Source organism: Geotrypetes seraphini, chromosome 14 (assembly GCF_902459505.1).
Source record: "Geotrypetes seraphini chromosome 14, aGeoSer1.1, whole genome shotgun sequence".
NCBI classification, from domain to species: domain Eukaryota; kingdom Metazoa; phylum Chordata; class Amphibia; order Gymnophiona; family Dermophiidae; genus Geotrypetes; species Geotrypetes seraphini.
This window is the reverse complement of record NC_047097.1, coordinates 29,832,946-29,853,831: the sequence shown is the minus strand read 5'-3', so window position 1 is coordinate 29,853,831 and position 20,886 is coordinate 29,832,946. Positions and strand designations below refer to the sequence as shown.

At 44.8% G+C, this 20,886-nt stretch overlaps 2 protein-coding genes across 9 annotated transcripts in view; one reads left to right on the top strand and one right to left on the bottom strand.

Moving 5' to 3' along the window:
- FANCI (FA complementation group I) overlaps positions 1–7,204 on the top strand; it is a 134,526-nt gene extending 127,322 nt beyond the window's left edge. For all 4 annotated transcript variants that reach the window (XM_033921059.1, XM_033921057.1, XM_033921058.1 and 1 more), the window contains 2 exons: positions 609–740; positions 7,069–7,204. In XM_033921059.1, coding sequence (XP_033776950.1) covers positions 609–740; positions 7,069–7,146 — 210 coding nt within the window. In that variant the 3' untranslated portion in view covers positions 7,147–7,204. The remainder of the gene's footprint in view (positions 1–608; positions 741–7,068) is intronic.
- The window catches only part of POLG (DNA polymerase gamma, catalytic subunit), a 110,871-nt gene continuing 97,128 nt past the window's right edge, over positions 7,144–20,886 (bottom strand). For all 5 annotated transcript variants that reach the window (XM_033921062.1, XM_033921061.1, XM_033921066.1 and 2 more), the window contains 4 exons: positions 20,573–20,741; positions 18,470–18,678; positions 17,131–17,291; positions 7,144–7,959 (listed from right to left, as the gene is read on the bottom strand). In XM_033921062.1, coding sequence (XP_033776953.1) covers positions 7,895–7,959; positions 17,131–17,291; positions 18,470–18,678; positions 20,573–20,741 — 604 coding nt within the window. In that variant the 3' untranslated portion in view covers positions 7,144–7,894. The remainder of the gene's footprint in view (positions 7,960–17,130; positions 17,292–18,469; positions 18,679–20,572; positions 20,742–20,886) is intronic.

The following is a 20,886-nucleotide window of genomic DNA, read 5'->3' as shown; positions in this document are numbered from 1 at the left end:
TATAAGGGTACTTAACCAGGAGTTCATTTTCCCAGCTTGAAAAGAAAAAGTTTTCTCCAAAATCTCTTAAATCGACAGGCTTTTAAGGTTCGATATGTAAACATATGAATATTTTGAGTGTTCCTATTGGATTTACCGTATATACTCGAATATAAGTCGAGATCCCCTTTCCCCCACAAAAGGAGGAAAAATGGTTGACTCAAATATAAGTTGGGCTTAAAATTCAAGTGCCCTGCCAGGCATTGCACCCAGCCCCCTTCCTTCCCTCCCCATCAGGCTTTGCAGCCTGCCGCCCTCCCTGTCCTAGCCTCAGGCTCATATCTCTACTGGTGATCGTCGATAGAAGTGCAGCGGGCAGGAACGAACTTTCCAAGTTCCTGCCCCACTGTTAACTTGGCTGCCTTTGAGCGTCTTCGGCCGCTGAGAAGAAGCATGAGCAGGCGTGCGATTTTGCGCTGCTGCTCAGTGGTGAGTAGCTTCCTTAATGGTTCCCACAAATTGGCAGGTTTAAGGAAATTAACCACTGTTTATTCATGGCAATTTCCCTTGTTTGGGTTCGTTGAAGTTTAACATAATGAAATCACTATTTTTTCATGTGACTGTTGAAGGTGAACTTGATGCAGTATATGAAGCTGAGCACATCACGAGATTTCAGGATCAATGTGGCTACACTCGATGCAGCTTTACAAGAACAGGAAGCAGAAGATGAAAATACAGAGAACGAGCCAGAAAACAGACAGGTTAGGACTACTCATACTTTCAGCCTTGGGGGGGGAAAAAAAGGCACAAAATGAGGGAAACTCTTTGGGGCTACAAATGTATATCTGGATTTTAGGAACAGGTGTGTTTTCAGACATTTCCTAAATTCTTCATAAGTAGTGGGCGAAAGCAATTGTTCTAGGTCTTTACCCCACGATGCTGCCTGGTACGAGAGAAGATGTTCATGGTGTTTTTTCAGTTTACAACCTCTCACTGGGGGGGAAACGAAGTTGGAATGTGAGCTTCTCTTGTATCTGTTGGCTGAGAAGACGAAAAGGTCAGTTATATATTTAGGGGCAAGTCCATGTAGTGCTTTGAAGCAGAAGCAGGCAAATTTAAACTTTACGCGCGCCTCCATTGGCAGCCAATGCAGCTGCCGGTAGTAGGGTGTCACGTGGTCAAACTTCCTCAGCCCAAAGATAGTTTGACCGCTGCATTTTGCATCAATTGTAAACGCTTTTCTTTTGCATGTTCTTTTGGGAAATTGCTAAGTAGACTCAGTACGAGGGATTGGACTAGGGTTCTGAATGCCGCTGTATCGAAATAAGCTTTAATGGATCTGAGTTTCCAGAGAGTGAAAAATCCCTTTCTGATCAAGGAGTCCACCTGGTCTCTCATAGTTAGGCACTGATCCAAAGTTACACCTAGTATCTTTATGGAGGTTGGATAGGGTAATTAAGATTATTGATACATAGTGGTGATTTGGTGTCAAGACACAGACCGTGCAAGTCTGCCCAGTACTGGCAATATTTACTATTATTTTCTGATTCTAAATCCTCTGTGTTCATCCCACGCTTCTCTGAACTCAGTCACCGTTTTCCTCTCCACCATCTCTCTCGGGAGCGCATTCCAGGCATCTACCACCCTCTCCGTAAAGTAGAATTTCCTAACACTGCTCTTAGAATTTAAGAGCCTCTGTGTCAAAGGCTTTGCTGAAATCTAAGTAAATTACATCTAGCGCATATCCTTGATCCAGTTCTCTGGTTACCCAGTCAAAGAATTCAATCAGATTCGTTTGGCACGATTTACCTTTAGGAAACCCATGTTGCCTCGAATCTTGTACTCTATTAGATTGTAAGAATTTCACTATCCTTTCCTTCAGCAACGTTTCCATTATTTTTCCAATAACTGAAGTGAGGCTTCATCTCTGCAACCACTTTTGTGAATAGGGGCCACATCCACTCTTCTCCAGTCCTGTGGAACCTCTCCCATCTCTAAAAATTTATTGAACAGATCTTTAAGAGGATCCGCAAGAACCTCTTGGAGCTCCCTCAATATTCTGGGCTGGATCCCATCCCATAGCTTTGTCCACCTTCAATTTTTCAAGTTATTTATAAACACTTTCTTCTGTGAACGGTGCAGTATCCATTCTATTCTCAGGTGTAACTTTGCTGATCAATTGTGGTCCTTCTCCATGTTTTTCTTCTGTGAACACTGAACAAAACTATTTATTTAGCACATTTGCTTTTTCCTCATCACACTCCACATAGCGGTTCATACCTTCTTTCAGTCTCATAATTCCATTTTTTTGTCTTCCTCCTTTCACTAATATGCCTGAAAAAAATTTTGTCTCCCTTTCTTATAATTATAGCCATTTTGCTCGCGCTTTCACTAGAAGTATCTCTCTTGACTTCTTTCAGTTTCATCTGATATTCCTTTCTGTACTCTTCTTGAGTTTTTTTTTTATATTTCACAAACGCCAATTCTTTTGCCTTTACTTTTTCTGCCACTAGTTTGGAGAACCATATCAGTTTCCTTTTTCATTTGTTTTTATTTATTTTCTTCACATAAAGGTCAGTAGCTCTATTTATTTCACCTTTCAATTTAGACCAATGTTTTTCCACTTCCCTTATGTCTTCCCATTCAATCAGCTCTTTCTTCAGGTACTCCCCCGTGCTACTAAAGTCCACATGTTTGAAATTTAGGACTTTGAGTTTTATGTGGTCATCATCCTCTTTGGCTGTTATGTTGAACCAAACTGTATGATGATCACTGCTTTCCAGGTGGGCCCCCACTTGGATATTAGAGACACTTTCACCATTTATGAGCACCAGATCCAGTATCGCTTTTTCCCTTGTGGGTTCCTTCACTATTTGTCTGAGCAGAGCCCCTTGAAAGGCATCCACAATCTCTCTACTTCTTTCCGATTCTGCAGACAGAACTTTCCAGTCCGCATCCGGCAGGTTGAAATCACCCAGCAATAGCACCTCTCCTTTCTTTCCCAACTTTTGTATATCCGTAAACAGATCTTTATGAATTTGCTGCAGTTGAGTAGGAGGTCTGTAGCCAACACCCAAGTGGATAGAAGTTCCATCTTCTCTTTTCAAAACGATCCATATCACTTCTTCCTTTTCCGAGGCCCCCTTGTTCACTGCCAAAGCCATCAGACTGGCTGTCCAGGACAATGACTACTCCCCTGGGTCCAAAGTTTGCCACTTGAGATAGCTTGTACATTCTCCATTCCTGCTACATGCACCACAGAGATTGCCAGCAAGTGGATTTCCGCTCAGTGTAACTGGGCCTCCAGTCTTAATGGAGCACTCGGTACCCTTCATTCTTTTTCACATATGCTACTGCTGTGGTACTGTCTGAAAACACCCAGACAGCTTTGCTTTCCATGGATCTCCCCAGAGTCTGTAATGCCAACTTTATGGCTCTCAGTTCTACACTTCTCCCTCTGTATCCATGGGGGTTAGGGGTAGAACTGGCCTGTGAATATTTAAAAAAACGCAACAAATATTCTGGCCGGTTCAGCCCCTAACCCCCCAGCTATTTTAAGCCTTGTAAGCCCCCCCCCCTTAAGCCTTACCTGGTGGTCTAGTGGGTTTTGGTGGCAGGAGCGATCTTCCCACGCTCCTGCCCCGTGCAGATTGCTCATAGGAAATGGCTGCCTTGAGCTCCCATCCTAGTCTCAAGAGACTATGGGAGCTCAAGGCAGCCATTTCCTATAAGCGATCTGCACGGGGCAGGAGCGTGGGAAGATCGCTCCTGCCACGAAAACCGCTAGACCACCAGGTAAAGCTTAAGGGGGGCTTAAAGAACTGTACCAGTCTATCTATCAGGTGACACAGAAGGAGAAATTAGGTTTTTACCTGCTAATTTTCTTTCTGTTAACCTGTAGACTGGTACAGTTTTCCATCCTATCTGTATTTCTGCAGTGATTGCAGTTTTTGTATGCATGAAGATTTTGCTTTTTCTGTGGGTTCTAGTATTTTTCTAGGGCCGGGGAGATACAAGAACAGCAGCTATGGCTCAGCTGGCATAGCTGGTGAGCTGCGGGGACATTTTTACTGCAAGATTTTAGTTCTTTGCATTTTCCAACAGTTATTACTATGTGTTTGTTGTTTTATTCTCCAGTTCGAAGTATTACTGTTGTTTCATGTTAGTTTTTCCTTAGTTCTGCTTGGCTATTCAGCAGACTGGGTTAGGAGGGGGGAGCCTCAGCTAATATACTACAATCACAGTTTGATCTCAGTCTCCACCTGCTGGTCACAGTGAGATATAACCATTAGTAAAGGACTGTACCAGTCTACAGGCTAACAGAAAGAAAATTAGCAGGTAAGAACCTAATTTCTCCTTAAGTTATTCAGACAGAAAGTTTCACAGTAGAAATACCAAGGAAATATATAACTAATTTGTATTGATTGGTTTCTATTTATGGTGCCAACTACTATCTGTGGCCGTGGTCAGGGCTAGATTAAGGCATTAGCAAAATAAGAACACAGCAATTGCCTCAGGTTTATGAGTGCTCTGTCAAATATCTCAGAACCCAGATTAGGATTGCTACCTGTCTGACTTTCTTCAGGAATTTATGACTCTAAAAAAAAATATCCATACAGCAGTAGTTCTCCAATCCTCTTTTATATGGGTGAGAACATAAGCAATGCCTCTGCTGGGTCAGACCTGAGGTCCATCGTGCCCAGCAGCCCGCTCATGTGGCGGCCCCAACAGATCCAGGACCTGTGCAGTGATCCTCTATTTATACCCTTCTATCCCCCTTTCCAGCAGGAAATTGTCCAATCCTTTCTTAAACCCCAATCCCGTACTCTGCCCTATTACGTCCTCTGGAAGCGCATTCCAGGTGTCCACCACACGCTGGGTAAAGAAGAACTTCCTAGCATTTGTTTTGAATCTGTCCCCTTTCAGTTTTTCCGAATGACTTCTTGTTCTTATATTTTTTTGAAAGTTTGAAGAATCTGTCCCTCTCTACTCTCTCTATGCCCCTCATGATCTTATAAGTCTCTATCATATCCCCTCTAAGTCTCCTCTTCTCCAGGGAAAAGAGACCCAGTTTCTCCAATCTCTCAGTGTATGAAAGGTTTTCCATCCCTTTTATCAGACGTGTCGCTCTCCTCTGAACCCTCTCGAGTAACGCCATATCCTTCTTAAGGTACGGCGACCAATATTGGACGCAGTATTCCAGATGCGGGCGCTCCATCGCCCGATACAGCGGCAGGATAACTTCTTTCGTCTTGGTTGTAATACCCTTCTTGATTATACCTAGCATTCTATTCGCTCTCTTAGCGTCCGCTGCGCACTGTGTCGTCGGCTTCATTGTCATGTCCACCATTACCCCCAAGTCCCTTTCTTGGGTACTCTCGTTCACTAACATCCCTCCCATTGTATAGTTGTACCTCGGGTTTCTGCTTCCCAGATGCAATACTTTACATTTCTCAATGTTGAACTTCATCTGCCATCTCGTTGCTCATTCTCCTAGTTTGCTCAAATCCCTTTGCAATTCTTCGCAGTCCTCTTTAGTCCGAGCTCCACTGAATAGTTTGATGTCGTCCACAAATTTTATTATCTCACATTTCATCCCTGTTTCTAGATCATTTATGAATATATTAAATAGCAGCGGCCCGAGCACCGAGCCCTGCGGAACACCACTCGTGACTCTCCTCCATTCCGAGTAGTGGCCCTTCACCCCTACTCTCTGTTTCCTACCCACCAACCAGTTTCTGATCCATCTATGTACGTCTCCGTCCACCCCATGGTTCTTCAGTTTCCGGAGTAGACGCTCGTGTGGCACCTTGTCAAAGGCTTTTTGGAAATCCAGGTATATGATGTCTATGGGGTCTCCTCTGTCCATCTGTTTGTTAATTCCTTCGAAGAAGTACAATAAGTTAGTTAGGCACGATCTCCCCCTGCAGAAACCATGTTGGCTTGTTTTCAAAAGTTTGTTTCTTTCCAAATGTTCATCGATGTTTTCTTTTATCAGTGCTTCCGCCATTTTCCCCGGAACCGAGGCGAGACTCACCAGTCTGTAGTTTCCTGGGTTACCTCTTGATCCCTTTTTAAAGATGGGCGTGACGTTGGCTATCTTCCAATCCTCCGGAATCACTCCTGTTTTCAGGGATAGGTTAAAATTTTGCTGCAGTAGTTCTGCTATCTCTTCCTTTAATTCTTTCAGAACCCTTGGATGGATTCCGTCCGGACCCGGGGATTTGTCAGTTTTTAGTTTTTCTATCTGCCTGCGCACATCTTCAAGGCTCACTTCCATGGATGTTAATTTTTCTGCTTGATTTCCATTGAAGAATTGCTCAGATTCAGGTATGTTGGTTGTGTCTTCGTTCGTAAATACAGACGAAAAGAACATGTTAAGTCTTTCCGCGACTTCTTTCTCCTCCTTCACTACTCCCTTCCTGTCTCTGTCATCTAGCGGTCCCACCTCCTCCCTAGCCGGCTGTTTCCCTTTAACATATCTGAAGAACGGTTTTAAATTTTGTGCCTCCCTGGCTAGCCTCTCTTCATACTATCTTTTGGCTTTACGAACCACACGGTGACATTCTTTTTGATACTTCCTGTGCTCTTTCCAGTTCTCCTCAGTTTTATCCTTTTTTCCATTTCCTGAATGAATTTTTCTTAATGCCTATCGCTTCCTTCACTATTTTAGTGAGCCTGTCCTGCCTGCTTTTACTTATTTGGTTATTTATCCCTTCCTCCCAAGAAGCCCAGAATAGGATCCAGCCAATGGGGAGATTGCTCTAGTCACAAGGGAAGGAAGTGAGCTCAGAGAAGTTTCTGCATGTGGTGGGAACTAGAAGAGAGAAAATCTATGCTCTAAATGAGGAGAGAAAAAAGTTCTAACGATGCATTGTAATATAGCACCTTTCAAACAGTCCTGACCTCCTATCAGATACACACCACCCATATACATATTATTAACATGCATATTGGCTCACAAAGATATGCACGCAGAAGGCATGGAAAGAATTTCATGAGCCAAGGTCTGCATTCTTTCCCCATTTGTTGGAATAAATGCATTTATTATATTATGCATTTATTTATTATATAATTTTTTATACACAGATGACTGCAGCAACTAAACCTGATGAAAGCCAGGAACCAGAACCAAAACGAAAAAGGAGGAAAAAAATGAAGATATAGCTTTATATATTAAAAAAAAACTTTATTCTGGTTTATCTTTTTTCCAGCACACAAGTGGATTATATACAGAGTCTGGCACGAGACTGGAAGAAAATAAAATTAGTATCTCCATTTATAGGAAGGTGAAAGGTGGGAAAAAGGATCTGCTAAAGCAAGGTCAAACACATGGCTATACTGTGCACTGATTTCTGGGCAGAGTTTACAACCTTCTAACAGAATGCGCAGATCAGCCTGTGTTCAAGATCAGCACTAAGAGGTTAATTCTAGTAGGAGCTCCCTCACACTCAAATGAACAGTTTTTGGCAGAATACTATTCTGGAAATATATGCCACTATTTATGGGCAGGGTGCTTAATTACACACCCAAATTATAAAATACTATAAGCACATTCTTTAACAGTCTAGATGCAACTATTTACAGCAGCTTGATGGCTGATAGAAGTGGTTGTGCCTAAAATATACATCTGCATTTAAAATATACATCTGCATTTATCCTGTTCTGCAAGTATTATAGAAAAGTAGATGCCTATTTCCCTTTACAAATAGGCACTCTCTTATAAAAATTACCTTCCACATGTATTCTACAGTGTCTAGTCATCACTGGAAAATTCAGGTCCCTTCTGGAAAAGAACAAATGCCAGAAATTCTCAACGGAAGGTGAGGATCTTGAGTCCTGCCCCCAGCTGCTGCAGAGATCCAGGAAAGGCACTCAGAGATATCACTACTCCATGGGCATACAGATTCTGGTTTTATTTTCCTTTCTCCAACACACCTTTTGTTATTTTAATAATATCATATATATCCAGAGCTTCTCCTGGAAAAGAAGGAAAGTACAACATGAACCCAATAGCTGTGGTTGTTGATCACTGATCCAGTCCTCCCTCCCCACCCTCAGTACATGTATTTTGGCTTAAGTTAGAATGCATGATCTTTTTTTATTCAGGATAGTATGAGGGAGATGGGTTCAGATTTGCCCTTGTATTAGTGGAGCTCTTCAAGGCCTCAGCTTGAACTCAAGAGGAAACCGTTTGAAATACTAGTGATGACTGCAATAATAAAAGAACAGAGATCTTATCTTGCTTGCTGTTTCTTAAATTAACACTTAAGGCTTCTTATTAAACTGCGCTAGCAGTTTTCAAGCAAGCTGCGCTGAATGGCCCATGTTGCTCCCAACGCTCAGAGTGCCTATGAGCGTCGGGAGCAGCGCAGGCCATTCAGCGCAGCTCTCTGCGCTAAAAACTGCTAGAGCAGTTTAATAGTTAGTTAGTTTTATCACATTCTTTATCAGATGATTTTATAAAGAAAATTGTACAGCACATTTAAATACAAGTTGTTCTCGATGTTATATGTTTATGGTACCACTTTTTTGTACAAGAAGGTATTGTGGAAATTATCAAATGACTTAATTATAATTTAGTACCCTTAAGTCAAGAAAACTTTATTGCAAAATCTTTGCTGTTCATAAATGATATGAAAAATTGAAGTTGAATGAAAATAAATTCTGTATGCAAATGCCCTCTGTTAATCTTTGCTATTTTTCATTTGAAGGGTCCCTATCACTGTTTTAGGTGAGGTTCCTGTATGGCTGCATCAAATGATATAATGTTGATTATCCCAGGACAAGCAGGCAGCATATTCTCAACAGTGGGTGACGTCACTGACGGAGCCCCTCAGCGGACAGCCTCGAAAGCAGACTCGCTTGAAGATCTTTGTAAGAGCTTCTGACTCTGAGTGCTGCACTGTGCATGTGTGAGTGCCTTCCCGCCCAAGTTAGGGTGCGCATCTCCTGTGAGGAACATCAGTTCAACGTTTTGTTGCGGAGCCGAGAAGTTCTCTTCTTTAGCTCTGAAGCCTTCGTTGCCTTCTCTCACCAAGGCTTTTGTTATTTTATTAGTCGCTGTGCTCGCGTTTTGTTATTCTTTTCTTTCTCATACCATATTTTTAAAAAATAAAACAACTTCTTATTTTTTATTTTTTCTTCCGGCAGCAGCCTTATGGCCTAGGCCTGGCCGCTTACCTCGTTTGGTACATCGGGCTTTGTTTTTTTCTATGTCCCGGCCTCTAACCAGGTTCAAAAAGTGTAGCCAGTGCAACAAGACCCTTTCAATCAACGATCCCCATAGTCGGTGTATTGTTTGTCTGGGTCCTGAACATTGTCCCGACGCTTGTTTGCACTGTGCTACCCTCCAACTTCGGGTCCTTTGTCGGCGCCTTGCCAAGCTTCTTCAACTTTTTGGCACGATGGACTAGCCGGCTGACAAGGTCTCAACCTCAGCTTCGGGGACGGCCTCGACCTCGACTCCTTCGGCCTCGGCGGCACCTCCTCTGAAGACCTCGACGGGTAAGTCTCCTGTCTCTCCTTCAGGTACTACTTCTAAGAAGCCTCCAGAGTCACAGGCATCCCAGGCCATATCTACCGGCCTACCTGCCTCGACTAGACCTCCAGCTAAGCATGCCTCCAAGCATCGGGAATACTCAACCTCGAGGTTGCCCTCCTTGGAGCGCACTACTGCACCTTCGAGACCTGATTCTTTTGTCTCGGTGCCCATGTTCGAGGACATGTTAAAAGCCATTCTGACCACACCGATTTCCTCGGTCATGGCTGAACTCCTCCCGTCCTCGACCCAGCTTCCTGTGAGCCAGCCTGAACGGCAGTCTGAGACCCCGGTGGAAACACCAATAGGCAAGCCTCGGAAGTCTCGCCAGTTCAAGTCCATTGACTTTCACCTACTCCTCGGACACAGTCTCCTCCACCTCGACCGAAGCATCGCTCGAGGCATCTCGCTTCCAAACTTCCTCAGGAGACATCTCTTCAGCAGAAACCTTCGCCTTCTTTGGATACTGAGACTTCTTCCAAATCTAAACATAAGTCTTGCAAAGCTATTACACAGACTGCTTCTCCTCGAAGTCTATCGAGGTCGAGGACTCCTCCAACGAGGGAGCCTTCTCCTCCTGCCTCGACCCACTCTGTTTCTCGAACCCTGGGAACTTCACCCTCGAGGGTTTTGAAGCACAAACACTCACACCTCCTCACGCAGGTAGTGCAGCTTCCTCAATCACTGTGTGCCTCGACTCTGAGCCTCTGCCTCAGTATTCCAGAGAGGCTTCTCCCTCCTACTCAGTAGTTCCTCGGTCTCGCACTCCTTCTCCAGAAGATGCCTCGACCTCGAAGTCTGCCTCTTTTGCCAGGTTCGTCTTCAACATGGGAAAAGCTCTTAAACTGGATCTCCACTCTGATTCCAAGTATACACCTGAATACTTGGCCGACATGGAGCTGCCTCATCTACCCAAGGAGACCTTGAGGCTTCCTATGACTCCAGTATTAAAGCAAACTTTTTTAAGGAATATGGAAACTCATTTCATTACAGCCATTCCATCCAAGCTAGAATCTAGGTATCACACAGGCTTCAAGAAATCTCAATTGTCTCACCAGTCTTTGGTTGTGGAATCTTCTTTAAAGAAAGCTCATCCATCTAAGCTTTACCCTGCGGTCCCTACAGGCAGGGCCATACCATGGACAAGTTTGGCCACAGGTTATACCAGAATTCCATGATGGCTAACAGAATTCTCAATTATAACTACATTTTCACTACTTATTTTAACCATTTCCTCAAATTGATGCTTAAGTTCTATCCAGCTCTGGAGGAACAAAGTCTTTCTGAATTTAAACAGATCATCAGAACTCTGTCTCAACTTCGACTCTTCATGCTGAAAGCCACATACGCTGCTTTTGAGCTCTGTTCTAGAGTTTCTGCCTTTGCAGTAGCCATGCGTCGTCTCGCCTGGCTCCGCATTGTTGATATGGATCCCAATCTGCAGGACCGTCTAGCGAACTTATCTTGCCAGGGTAATGAACTCTTTGATGATTCTATTGAAACTGCTACAAAGCGTCTCTCTGAACATGAGCGCTCTTTTGCTTCCTTGATTTGGCCGAAGCCTAAGACTGCTCCTGCTCGGCCATACAAGCAACCACTGCGTCGTTATCCCCAAAAAACGACACCAGCTTTCTCTAGGCCTCCGCCTAGAAGGCCTCCACAACAACGACAGCAGAAGGCTCAGACTCCTGCTGTGACTAAACCAGCTCAGTCTTTTTGACATTCCCAGTCTAAGCATATCAACCTCCCTGCATCAAAATTCTCTTCTTCCCATAGAAAGTCGTCTTCACTAATTTTACCACCAGTGGGAGATGATCACCTCAAATCTCTGGGTTCTCACCATCCTTCGGGAGGGATACTCACTTCACTTTCTTCAGGTGCCTCCAGATCGCCCTCCAAGAGAGTGTCCTTCCAATTTGTCGCAACTCCACCTTCTTCAGGAAGCTCAGGCTCTTCTTCGCCTTCGAGCTGTCGAGGAGGTTCCTCTAATCCAACGGACATGGGCTTTTATTCCCGTTATTTTCTAGTCCCAAAGAAGACGGAGGATTTGCGATCCATTCTGGACCTCAGGGCCCTCAACAAATTTCTAATCAAAGAGAAGTTTTGGATGCTATCTTTACAAACCTTGTATTCCCTGATGGATCAGGGAGATTGGCTATGCTCTCTGGATCTCAAAGGGGCTTGCACTCATATCCCGATTCATCCCACCTCTCGCAAATATCTTCGATTCAAGGTGGGGAATCTTCATCTACAATACAGAGTTCTTCCTTTTGGACTCACCTCATTCCCCCCAGAGTCTTCATGAAATGTTTGGTGGTGGTGGCTGCAGCCCTCCGTGCCCAGGATCTTCAAGTTTTTCCATACCTGGACGACTGGCTTATCAAGGCCCCCTCTCAACAAGGGATTATTGCAGCGACTCAGACTATTATGTTCCTCCAAAGTCTGGGGTTCAAACTCAACTTTCCCAAATCCCAGCTGACCCCATCTCAGTCTCTCCAGTTCATTGGGGCCACTCTAGACACTGTCCAGCTCAGAGCGTTTCTACCTCCACGTCGGGATACCCTCATTCGCCTTTGCCATCAAGTGTCTCATCTCACATGAATTTTAGCAAGACAAATGATGGTTCTGCTCGGTCACATGGGTTCTACAGTTCACGTGACTCCTTTTGCCAGACTTCAACTTTGCATACTTCAATGGACCCTGGCATCTCAGTGGCAACAAGCTACCGACCCGCTTTCTAAACCAGTTACAGTAACTCCTTTGTTGAAGCAGTTTCTCCACTGGTGGATGCTCTCTTCCAATCTTTGCAGAGGTTTACTGTTCCACAATCTTCCTCATCAGAAGGTTCTCACAACAGACTCGTCAACCTATACCTGGGGAGCCCATCTCGACGGACCCTGTACCCAAGGATATTAGACTCCTGTGGACTGTCTTTGTTACATCAATCTGTTGAAACTCAGAACGATTTTCAATGCTCTCAAAGCTTTTCAACACCTTCTTCACGACATGGTAGTCCTTGTCCGGACGGACAACCAAGTCGCCATGTACTATGTCAACAAACAGGGAAGTACGGGATCTCACTCCCTTTGTCAAGAAGCTCTGAAGCTGTGGGATTGGGCAATCCATCAGAACATCTTTCTCAGAGCTGCATATATTCAAGGTCAGTACAACTGTCTGGCAGACAAATTGAGTCGTCTTCTGCAATCTCACGAATGGACACTCAATTCCTCGCTTCTCTGTCAGGTGTTTGCTCAATGGGGAACCCCTCAGATAGACCTCTTTGCGTCTCCCCTCAACCACAAGCTGCCTCAGTTCTGCTCTCGAATATACTCTCCCCAGCGTCTCGAGGCAGATGCTTTTCTCCTGGATTGGACGGGTCAGTTTCTCTATGCGTTCACTCCATTCCCTCTGATTCTCAAGACTCTTGTCAAACTCAAGACAGAGCATGCCACCATGATTCTAATAGCTCCTCGGTGGCCCAGACAACAGTGGTTCTCCCTTCTACTTCAACTCAGCACCAGGGAGCATCTGCTTCTACTAGTTTTTCCCTCTCTGCTTACTCAGAGTCAAGAATCCTTGCTACATCCCAACCTGCAATTTCTACACTTAAAAGCTTGGTACCTATCAACCTAACAGACTCTATACAGTTCTCTCAGTCTGTACAAGATATTTTGGTAGCTTCTAGAAAGCCGTCCACTCGGCAGTGTTACGGCCAGAAATGGACTAGATTTTCTGCTTGGTGTTCCTCTCGCCATTTGGAGCCAATGTATACCTCCTTGGCTTCTGTTCTGGATTATTTGCTTCACTTATCACAATCTGGACTTCAGTCTACATCTAACTGAGTCCATCTCAGTGCGATTGCTGCTTTTCATCAGCCGCTTGATGGGAAACCTCTATCTGCACACCCTGTGGTTTCCCACTTTATGAAAGGACTTTTTAATGTTCTTCCACCACTTAAACCACCCCCAGTGTCTGGGATCTCAATGTTGTCTTGGCTCAATTGAAGCCTCCATTTGAACCAATTGATAAGGCTCATCTCAAGTACCTTACTTGGAAAGTAGTTTTCCTGATTGCCCTCACGTCTGCTCGAAGGGTCAATGAGTTACAAGCTTTACTTGCGGATCCACCTTTCACAGTTTTCCACCATGACAAAGTGGTCCTCCGTACTCATCCCAAATTCTTGCCTAATGTTGTGTCAGAATTTCACATCAATCAATCTATTGTTCTTCCAGTATTTTTTCCAAAGCCTCATTCTCACCCTGGAGAAGTGGCTCTCCATACTTTGGACTGCAAGCGTGCCTTGGCTTTCTACTTGCAACGCACTCAACCTCACAGAAAAGCCCCACAACTTTTCATCTCCTTTGATCCAAATAAGTTGGGCCATCCTGTCTCGAAGCGAACCATCTCCAACTGGATGGCTGCTTGCATCTCTTTCTGCTATGCTCAGGCTGGTCTCCCTCTGCAGGGTCAAGTCACGGGCCACAGAGTTAGAGCTATGGCGGTGTCTATACCTTTCCTCAGATCAACTCCTATTGAGGAAATCTGCAAGGCTGCCACTTGGTCCTCGGTTCATACATTCACCTCTCATTACTGTCTGGATACTTTCTCCAGAAGGGATGGCCATTTTGGCCAATCTGTTTTGCAAAATCTTTTTTTTTTTAACTTGCCAGCTCTCCCTCCATCCCATTATGCTTAGTTTGGAGTTCACTCACTGTTGAGAATATGCTGCCTGCTTGTCCTGGGATAAAGCACAGTACTTACCATAACAGTTGTTATCCAGGGACAGCAGGCAGATATTCTCACAACCTACCCTCCTCTCCTGGTTGGCTTCTTAGCTAGGTATCTGAACTGAGGTTCCTCACAGGAGATGCGTGCCCTAACTCAGGCGGGAAGGTACTCGCGCATGCGCAGTGCAGCACTCGTAAGCTCTTACAAAGATCTTCAAGCAAGTCTGCTTTCGAGGCTGTCCGCTATGGGGCTCCGTCGGTGACATCACCCACTGTTGAGAATATCTGCCTTGTGTCCCTGGATAACAACTGTTACGGTAAGTAACTGTTCTTTTTCTCCCAAATATATACCCACTTCTCAGATTGTTTACTCATGCAAAGGCCTGGAGGGGAGATTCCTGGGTATTATTCTTTTGCTGCTAGGAATGCCATTATAGAAGTAATTACTACATCAACCCCCTGGCACATCAGACACTAAGAGGGTCCTTTTAGAAAGCTGTGGCAAAAGGTGACCTTAGCATGCCCTTACAAAAGTCTTTCCCGCATGCTAAGGCTGTTTAATGCCACAGAGCCAGTACGTTTGACTGAAAAGAAGTGGCCCCCTTGACTAGGGCGGAGACAGCATAAATCACTCATGTGCCCTTGAGCAGTGCTACCCCGTGCCATTGGTCTAGCCTGATCCTCAGGCAAATGAGGCACTTTGGAATCTGTTAAGATCTGAACCAACATGTCCAAATCCACTCCAAAGAAAGACTCCTGAAAGGGGAATTTTGTCAGCTCAACTTTGGACACCGCATCTGCTCAAAGCCACAATGTACAGCTCGCGGCCACTCCAAAAAGAGATAAGAAGCACCCATCTCAAATTGGGCAACTTCCTGCTCTACGAAGTACCAATTAACTCACGGTCAAGGACATGTTCAGCCCAGCAAAAACACGCCCGAGCAACCAGCCCACCACACATCGCCACCTGGACCACCAGGGCAGTAACATCAAAACTCCGCTTAAGGAGGGACTCCAACTTACGTTCCTCAAGGTTCCTCAAGGCAGAGACGTTCTCTATAGGCACAGTATGCTGCTTTGCGATGTCTGAGGCCACTGCGTCCACCACAGGCGACTTCAAGGTGTCCCGAGGCCTCTCTGTGATGGGATACAGGCGGGCTATAGCACGCATAAAGCACCTGCCACTGAGCGAGCATAATATCCCAACTATCCTGAAGCATAGGGAAAGGGCGGATCCCTTGAAGCAAGGGGTCCATCACACGTGGGGGCTCAGACACTGTGTCCTCGGACCGGAACACAAGAAGAGACCGGCAAAAGCATCTCATGGAGCTTGTCCTGTTGAAAACCGCACCCTACGGATGCGTTGGCGCCAGCAGACGGAGCGCAGCCGCTGCTAGTGCAAAAACCATATCCCCTAGAGGAACTTGGAGCGCTCCCCAAAGGGTCCAGTTCCTGAGAAACAAAAGACTGCTCCTTCCAATGCAGCAGCATCCCAAGAGATGCGAGAGGAGCATAAGGGAACAGAACTGCACCGCCCCTGTCTCCCCCAAAGGCAGAAGCAGGACCTCCAGCCACAGCAATAAAGCCAAACATGTAAAAGAGGGGAAATGGGACTCCCTGCCATAGCAGGGGACCCAGCAAACAACCCACCGCCTGTGTCACCAAACAGGAGTGAGGTCACCTGAGGCTAAACAAAAATGGAGCTGATCCACCTAAAAAAAAAAGAAGCTCCATCGACCTGCAGCGGCTAAGAGGCTCAAACTGTCCCAGCCGCTAAAGCAGGCAAGCCGGCATCAGGTGTAAAGGGAGTCCCTAGCCACTTAATGGCAAGGGAATCCTTTCTGCCTGAATCTGGGCGGTGGGGGAACACAGCTGCCAGCACCCGATGCCAACGAGGATTCCCCTTAGCAGCGGCCTGCCTTGTGGCTGGATTACAATGAGCATTTTTCCCCTTCCAGAAGTGCTCACTGCTCCAGACTTGACCTAGCTAGAGAAAAAAGTGCCGCTTAGCAGAAAAAGATAGTAAATTTAAAGGGAAAGAGCCCTTTGGATCAGCACAGCCTCAGGATTTGGTGGTGGGGTTTTTTTGTTTTTTTTCAGAACAGACTCCATGGCTCTCAAAGCTGGAGACCTAACCAGTATCAGTAGCCAGGCAGCACCACAAAAATGTGGGGAAGGGGAGGGAGGAACCCAGCACGAGACCCGCCAGGTTTGACTCCCTCAAGGTCTGACGGATCCATAAGCAGGACCTGTCCAAGCTCTGTCCGGCACTAAAAGGGGAACCAGGAGTCTTAAAACAAATTCCAACAGCCCTAATAGGGAGAGCCAAAATAGTCTTACTCCTCTGCTGGAGACTGAGAAAAGACTGGGTTGGTAGGGGGAGCCTCAGCTAATATACTACAACCAAGTTTTAGTCTCAGTCTCTACCTGCGGATCACAATGAGATATAACCCATCCGTAAAGAACTATACCGGTCTATCAGGCGACACAGAATCGGAGTATGAATGGGGACAGCCACTGGCCCTTAAGCCTTGGATTGAAGAATACTGTTGTAGAAGGACTGAGGGTTGAGACAGACACTAAAGCATGACAGGGAATGGTTTCCTGTGGTTATCTGCGGGAACAAATTATGTCCCCTCATCATTCTCTACTTAAAAGTGGCTGCTGAGTGGGAACTTGGCGTTTGAGCTCTTCTGGAGTCCCTGAACCTCTGTCTAGATCTGTGACATGATCTCTGAGCTGAGGTGTCTGCCGATGACTGGTGAGACCTAAGACTTGCCCCAAGACTCATGTTCCTTTTGCACTGGAAGGTGTTTCTTAAATATTTTCTAATGGATAATTAGGTCATATTCTTTAAGAAAATTAGTCTTGTCTTCTACTTACCGTGTGGGATTCCATATCGTCTTTCCATACCCGTTGGATTTGATGGTGTTTTGCAATCCATTGTTACTTCTTTCCTCAGGCACTGATCAATGTCCACAGAACTGAAAAAAGCCACTGACTGAGGCAGGTCTTCTATCCCCAGTTTATAGGCAAACATACACCTGAAATATAGACATAGTTCACTATTTTATGCGATTATAATAAATCCCCTCATTGTTCTTTGCATTTTTACAGATTAAGAACCTGTATACCTACAGGGCAGAGATTCTTAACTAGTGGTTCCCACACCCGCAAGGCTGTGGGAAGTTGAGGGGGGGCAGAGAAGGGTCTTGAAATCTAAAGCAAGTTATTGACATTTTCTAGAGCATGAAGGCAGTTAGTTATCTGAGCAAATCCCTTGGAAATTGCCCTAACTTAATAGCTAGCTAGACAAATCCCTTAAGCTGTAAATTTCATTTTAATATCCAATATTATGTACAATTTGTGTATTATTGTAGCTTTACAATTTAGGGAAAAGGGATAGAATTTGATATACTGTATTTCTGTGGTTACAATCAAAGCAGTTTCCATATTCTATAGAAGCACCTGGGGCAATGTAGATTTAGGTGAGTGTACTGACCATGGGGCTAAGGCCTGACTGCCCTGGCTAGGCCTGCTCTTGCTACCAGAAGCTAAGCAGGGTCAGGCCTGACCACTATCTGGATGGGGGACCACTGCAGAATACCAGGTGCAGCAGCGACATAGTGAAGCCATATACTGCGCAAGAGAAGGCTATGGCAAACCACTCTGCTTTGAAACATCACAGGAAGGATTCCTCACTGTATATGTAGCCATGGGTCAGTGGTCGACTCAGGCATACACATACACTGACCATGGGGCAATGCCTCAGCCATTAACCATTGCTGACAAATGTTGCTGTCAGTAGTTACTAATGGACACATGGTGTAGGAAAGGGGTGCAAAATCTCATTGATCAATTAAAGGGCAGGGGTTTGTTAAAATGGATTTTGTGCACCCATTAAATTTCACATCCCTACCATGCATGGGAGAAGCCATGGAATGCTGCTACAATTTGGGTTTTTGCTAGGTACTTGGACTGGCCTCTGGGAAGACAGGATATTGGGCTGGATGGACCATTGGTCTGATCCAGTAAGGCTATTCTTATGCTGCGAGATTTTTTTTAAAAAGGAGTAAGTTCACTATATTTAAGACTACAGTGGACCCAAAACAGGATTAAACCTCTTGCAAAACTGCCTGGATTTATTTTGGTAGCTTTAGTTTTGCAAAAAAGAGCTGCAGGCAGTTGGTACTTCCACAAAGTTTTATCAAGTGTCGCTTACCTTGTAAAGAGGTTTGTTAGCTGCAAAGCTAATGCTGCCCGGTACCGATCGTCACTTCTCACCAGATACCGCACTTCATCATGGATACTGATACAGAATCTGCCATCTATGTCAAACTCTTCAAAAAGCCACTTCATTGAGACCAGCAGCAAATGCAGATAGTCCACAGCTGAGCTCTGCACAACCCAGTTCACTCTGCTTGTTATGAACTGGATCAAAGAAACCAAAAGGAAGTGGAGGGTTAGCCAGAAAGAGACTTTGCCTCCTACTTCCTTTTGTTACAGCAAGATTTTAGTACTCCTGTGAAATGACCTTCTCAGACCACAGTCAGAAAAAGGGATCAAGCAGCACCTAGGCCTTGTGGCAGGATTCTGCAGTCAAAACTAGGACTTCTACTGGAGGCTACTGTTGCTCTAGACTCTAGAGCAAACATGTCAAACTCTGGCCCGCAGGGTAGTAAAACTTGGCCTGCCAGAAAATTTCTACATCACTGAGATGTGGCTCATTGTTCCTTCCCTCCGTCTATCAGGTGCAGCACAGCTCCACCAATGTTAAAAGGAGCCCTGCCGTCAATGCAGCACATTCCCTCTGCTGTGGTCCCATACGTCAGAGAAGGGGTGGGACCGCGGCAGGGGGAATGTGCGGCGGTGGCAGTAGGGCTCCGATTTTGACGCAGCTCCTTTTAACAGTGGTGGAGCTGCGCTATACCTGATGGCTGTGCCTGGAGATGGTTGTGCACTGTTTTCTTTAAACCTTTTTTTTTTTTTTTAAGTCACCAGCCCCAAAGCTTCCCTTCTCTGGCATCCTGCCTTCTCTGACGCAACTTCCATAGAAGTGGGGGGTTATTGATTTATATTGTGTGAATGATACTTTTGGACCCCATGGTCAGATTATATATTATTTATAGAGAGCAGACAGGAACTTTTTGTTCATCAAGGACTGTGACACTGAGTTACTTGTATTGCAAATCTGAATATGGCCTATGAATCTACAGTCTTATAGATGAACGATGAGCGTTGCATAAAATACACATCTTTGTTTTGACAGGGTTAGTAAACAAGTGGAAAAATGGTGGAAATGAACTGTTAAAAGTTTCTGATGTAAAATGACTTCAGAAGACCAATTTACGATTATGGTTTCACTTTGTGTTTTGTGATTACAATATGTCAGATTTGAAATGTGTATCCTGCCAGAGCTAGTGATAGACAGCAGGCGTGAACTAGGTCCTAAAAAAGAGAGGAAAAGTTTTTTTTATTTATTTTGTTTACATCACAGAGCCGGCATGGGGTTGGAGAGGTGGTAACCCTATACTTCTACTAAGACTAAGGGGTCCTTTTATTAAGGTGTGCATTTAGCATGCACTAAATCAGTTAGTGTATCTTAATAAAAAATTTGGCCCACGACTTACCCTATTTTTTAGATTTCGGCCCCTTATGTGATGGAGTTTGACACCCCTGCTCTAGAGTCACCCCTTGCTAGACCCAGCCTGTATAAAATAAACAACATTGCTGTTAACTCTTCTATAGTATAAGCAATCACTAAGGTTTTAAAGCTGGTTTATTTGTGTGGCTTGTCTCTTTTGTACTTTGCGACAAAACAAGCTATTGAAATTGCTTGTAACTATGAATAAATAGAAGCCAAAAATGAGTCACTACTAATATCGCATTTCATTAGGGATATCTTGAAAACCTGACTGGTGGGGGGGTCCTCCAGGACAGGATTGAGAACCAATGTGTACAGTATTTATAAGTAAAAGCAGATATGACCAAGCACAGTGCTTCTGTACATGTTTCCCTAGTCCTGCTCTGGAAAATGTGTTCATGATGGTGAATAATAAGTTCCCACAGAAATGTAGAGTTTACAACAGTGGTTCCCAACCCTGTCCTGGAGGACCACCAGGCCAGTTGGGTTTTTGGGATAGCCCTAATGAATATGCATGGAACAGATTTGCATGCCTGTCACCTCCATTATATGCAAATCTCTCTCCTGCATATTCATTAGGGTTATCCCAAAAACCCGACTGGCTCAGGGGCTTTACAATATGATGCTTTGCTGTAGATGTAGAACCAACTACCCAAAAGTGTACTGGAAGTTATTTTCTACCTCGTTTTTCACAACTGCTGGCTCTAATGCTCTGCTGATGCAGCACTCGAGAACAGGGGTCTTTGGTGAAGGAGACATAGCGATACTTTCCAGTTTGTTGAACATTTCCGACTCTGTTCCTCCTGCCCAAACTCGCTGCTTCACTGCGTTCCACTTCCCCTTTCTAGATCTGCAGCAGAGAGAGAGAGGCAGTCTGGCTTCAGCCATAGTATAGACAGCTAGTTCCACTCATGTCTGTACATAAGAAACTCAAAAGCAAAGCAGCTTGAAGACCACAGAAAGTATCTCTCATGGTTGCAGTTTACATTATTTAG